This window comes from Akebia trifoliata, chromosome 11 (genome assembly GCF_017979445.1).
Source record: "Akebia trifoliata isolate Shusen 1 chromosome 11, ASM1797944v1, whole genome shotgun sequence".
NCBI lineage: Eukaryota > Viridiplantae > Streptophyta > Magnoliopsida > Ranunculales > Lardizabalaceae > Akebia > Akebia trifoliata.
The window spans coordinates 22,654,127-22,658,813 of NC_141385.1; the positions used below are offsets into that span (position 1 = coordinate 22,654,127).

The 4,687-nt window shown below is 36.6% G+C and overlaps 1 protein-coding gene across 1 annotated transcript; it reads left to right on the forward strand.

The window, feature by feature from the left end:
• Positions 1 to 1,441: 1,441 nt before the first annotated feature.
• Positions 1,442 to 3,560, forward strand: LOC147391139 (Lactate/malate dehydrogenase family protein). The gene is made up of 2 exons (XM_086458822.1): positions 1,442 to 2,163; positions 2,900 to 3,560. The coding sequence occupies exons 1-2, from the start codon at positions 1,555 to 1,557 to the stop codon at positions 3,341 to 3,343; spliced, it is 1,053 nt and encodes a 350-aa protein (XP_086314948.1). The 5' UTR covers positions 1,442 to 1,554; the 3' UTR covers positions 3,344 to 3,560.
• Positions 3,561 to 4,687: the final 1,127 nt, after the last annotated feature.

The window sequence follows — 4,687 nt, forward strand, 5'->3', positions numbered from 1 at the left end:
TTATAGTTGGATTGCGTAAGCAACTCAATACCAAAGCCATTGAATTTTTCACCCATATCCATCTTCAAGAGCAATTGATCTTCTTCACCAAGAGAGTCAAGACGATATCAACACCACCCTTATGACTCTAATACCATGTAAAAAAATACAATATCCAAATTTCTGAAACACCAATTCTCAAATAGTATAGAAACACTCTAGTCTAAGACTCACAACCAAGAAGATGAAGAACAATTAAAAAGAAAAGAAAATTACTAATTTAATTCAAAAAGAAACTTTACAAATTGGAAATGAGACCTCTATTTATAAAAGATATAAAATTTGGAATGTTGATAGTATCTTACTCACTTTCTCTATTTTCAATGGTTATTTCAAGGATTGGTTGTGAATGAGACTCCCTATATATATATATGAGGAATTTTTTTAGCATGTGAGAATGCTTGTCTAAGAAGTTTCAAGATGATTTCTAGAAGGTTCAAGATGGAAAACAAAATTGCATTGGGACTTAAGGTTGGTTGCATGGGAAAAGGTTAATTTCAAAATTGGGATTTGTAGTAGTCCATAGGATTTTTTTTTAATATTAATTTTTCGATAAAATCTTACTAAGTTAGTGTGGCTAGTCTGATTCATCTATACGCCAACATAAATCTTTGAAGTTTTCTAGAGTGTTGAACTCAAATTATAGCCAAATTATTCTCATATTTTTCTATTATTCGTCTTATTTTAAACAAAAATTTTAAAGGACTTGTTAAATTATAATCTAAATCATACTCAAATTAATTTGTACATCTTTTTCGTAAATTGAATTTCCAACTATGGGTTGAACTTCTATTCATACATTCTTCTCAGAATCCAATCGTGTCTGAAGGAACTTACAAGTTTACCTAACTAGAAAGGTGCATTTAGGACTTTACATGTGTGGTCAAGATCATGAGTTGTTTATGACAAGATTACGAATTGGATTTCAGTTGAGACAAAGGGTGACCCCCTTTAGAGAATATTGGGTGAGTGGACATCATGCACATCGTATATGGAGACTTGTCAAATGAGATTATTCTATCTTGCTCTCACATTTTTCTTTTCTTATATGTATTAACCTCATCTTCAATTTGTAGCGAAAAAGATTTTTAACCCATTCTTACCATGAGGTTGAAGGTATAAAAAGAAATGAAAGGGATATTTTTTAACATCTTAAGAATAAGGGGGTATCTAAGTCATTTTTCATTAATTCTAGAAAGAATATAAAAGTCAAGGTAAAGGGGGTATGTATGTCATTAGTTAGAAAATCTAAATGTTCAACAAAACACAAAACCCAAAACCCAAAACGAGTGGGGAGGGTTATGTCAAATGTCAATAATCTTTATTTATTTTCAGTCTTTGGTGATGGTGACCGTTGAAAAAAGCGTACAAACTCTCTCTGTAAGTTTTTCCCTCTTTCCTTCTCCCTTTCCTGGGCTGGCTGGGCTGGCAAAAATAAAATATAAAACCCCTCCAATCCTCTCTCTCCAAAATCAAAATCAAAATCAAAATCCAAGACATAATAGCTAGCACACAATGGAGAAAAGCTCATCTTCTTCATCTCTAGGCCCTGATGGCCTCAACATCGCTCAAGCCTTCTTCAAACCCATCCAACAAACATCCCCACAATCTCCTACTAAACGCCACACCAAAGTCTCCGTAATCGGTACTGGTAACGTAGGCATGGCTATCGCTCAAACCATCCTAACCCAAGATCTCGCCGATGTTTTGGCCCTTGTCGACGCCATACCCAATAAACTACGCGGCGAGATGCTCGATCTCCAACATGCCGCTGCGTTTTTGCCGCGCACTAAGATCCTCGCTTCCGTTGACTATGCTGTCACTTCAGGATCTGATCTCTGCATCATTACTGCCGGAGCGCGTCAGATTTCCGGAGAATCTAGACTGAATCTTCTTCAAAGGAATCTCACGTTGTTTCAGCATATTATACCTCCGCTTGTCAAGTACTCGCCTGATTCCATTTTGTTAATTGTGTCGAATCCTGTTGATATCTTGACTTTTGTGGCGTGGAAGCTTTCTGGGTTTCCTCCTAACCGAGTTATTGGTTCGGGAACGAATCTTGACTCGTCCAGGTTTCGGTTTTTGATCGCGGATCATCTCGATGTTAATGCTCAGGATGTTCAGGTACACATTTTCATTATTAATTATTATTGCTGCTTTACTTTATTATTATTAATAATAAAGTGTAATTCTTACCAATACGACTCTGCCATCTATCTGGTTCTGGTTCTGGTTCTGGCATATTTGTTGTATAAATATTATAATTCTGAAAATCTCAATATATATATTTATAAAAAGGAAAATGAATAAAAATAATTTTGTTCTCAACAATATGGTATATTTCCATAAATAAATAATTTGATTAAGTTTCTGACTCGACTATTTGTACTCAAGTTGAGTCGACCGAGTTGGAAGGTTGACTCAACGAATTTCTGAGTTAACTCTCTGACTTGGTTTGATTGAGTCATAGCCAGCCAGAAATATCTATATAAGATGTGACCTACAAAGAAAATGAATCCACTCGAAAATCTCTTCATCGGTTTGGATCTGAATGGGTTCGATTTAATACAGTAAAAGAAGTCATTATGGATTTATTTAGTCTTTTAAGTTGGGGTGGGGGACAATAAGCAATTAAGCATGGGTCTTGTAGATATTGAAAACTTTCAACAACTAGAGAATCCTACTGGCAAATCAAACAAAATATACTAAATTTATAATAATTTAAAATGAATAATAATAATATTTATATTTTGCTCTCGACAAGAATATTAAACTTGGGGTCAAATGTTTTAATCCAACTCAATTTTTTTTTTTTTTTTTTTTGAGATAACTCGACTGTGGAGTGTACTTTGTTCTTTAGGCATATATTGTTGGGGAGCATGGAGACAGCTCGGTGGCATTGTGGTCAAGCATAAGTGTGGGGGGAGTGCCAGTGCTGAGCTTCTTGGAAAAGCAAGCGATCAAATATGAGAAAGAGACGCTCGAGAACATTCACAAGGCTGTGATTGAGAGTGCTTACGAGGTGATAAGTCTAAAAGGGTACACATCATGGGCAATCGGCTACTCCGTTGCTAGCCTCGCTAGAACAATACTAAGGGACCAAAGAAGGATTCACCCAGTCTCGGTTCTTGCCAAGGGCTTCTATGGGATTCATGGTGGAGAAGTTTTCTTGAGTTTGCCAGCACAACTCGGGAGGGGTGGAGTCCTTGGTGTCACCAATGTCCATCTTACTGACGAGGAGGTACAACGCCTCCGCGACTCAGCTAAGACCATCTTGGATATTCAAAACCAACTCGGGATTTAATAGACACTATAAACAAATACCCCTTGTTTGGATTTTTGGTATTATGCATGAATAAGTTGGAACTTTTCACTTAAGATCATTTTTCTCCTAGTTGGAGTCTTTTGTTTTCTTGGCATGTATGTGATGTTAGTGTTATACCAGATAAGTTCATTGTGAAGGACTTGAAGCTATTGTAAACACCTTATTTTTGTATACATATGCACTTATTTGGATTTAATTTTAGGCCTCTATTTTCCTACTTGTAGTAAAAATCGAGGTGTCATCGATTCTTCTAGATTTCCCACACAAACTTTATGTGTTGTATGAGAGACAATCACATACATTGAAATTCAAAAGGAGACCAGCACCTCACAAACCTTCCGGCAGCACCCCGTTTTTCTACCATCCTTCCTCTCCATCGTCCCAATCTCCATTCGAACCAACTCATCATCTTCTTCCCAACCGAACCAACTTGCCATCATCTTCCATAGCTGACCGAACCCACACCATCTCACATTCTCCTCATAACACCTTCGCCATTAACACCACAGCCAACAGACATCCCTTAATGCCCTCACAGTAGCATTGCATTCCTCTCTCATAGAACCTCACAGCAACCCCAGTTGGCATCTCCAGCATCACCTTTCCATCATTATACCAAGCTCCACCATCACCTTATTTCTTTGTTAAACTGAACCTGAACCAGAACATATACCTGAACCTCACCCATAGCTTCATCTCTCTCTCTTCGTTTTTTTTCCTTTACCCTCAAAACCACTCACTGTTTCTGCCATAACAGCCTCATTTCTCGGACTCCTTGTTTCTTTCGAACTCACTCTTGCTTTCAATTTTTGCCATAGGATTAATAGTAGTCATCTTCTATCATAGAGGTAAGATTTTATTTATTTATTTATTTATTGATGTTTTAGCAGCATATAGTGGATTGTTCGATCCATCTTCTATTTTTGGAAACTTTTTCATAAAAACCAAGCAAGCCAACTCACTGATTTTTTTTGTGGGTCTGAGTAGTAGATTATTTGTCAAAGTCAAGTAAATCAACTTACTGATTTTTGTAGTGTTCAAACTCTGATACATATATATATGGGTTGGGTTCACCTGCCAAATCTCCTATCAAATCCCTAGACAAATGACATGAACTGTTGGATCGAGATGGATCTACAATGCAGATCGACACAGATCAAACGAAATCACATGCATGGTTGTTCACTTCAATCTTTATGTTAATTACAAACACCTCCCTGCTTGCCATATCAATCCAAACAAAAAAGAAGAAAAAAAGGAAAATCAGATTTCTATTTTCTTTTCTTTTCTTTTCTTTTCTTCTCTTCTCTTCTCCCATCGTCT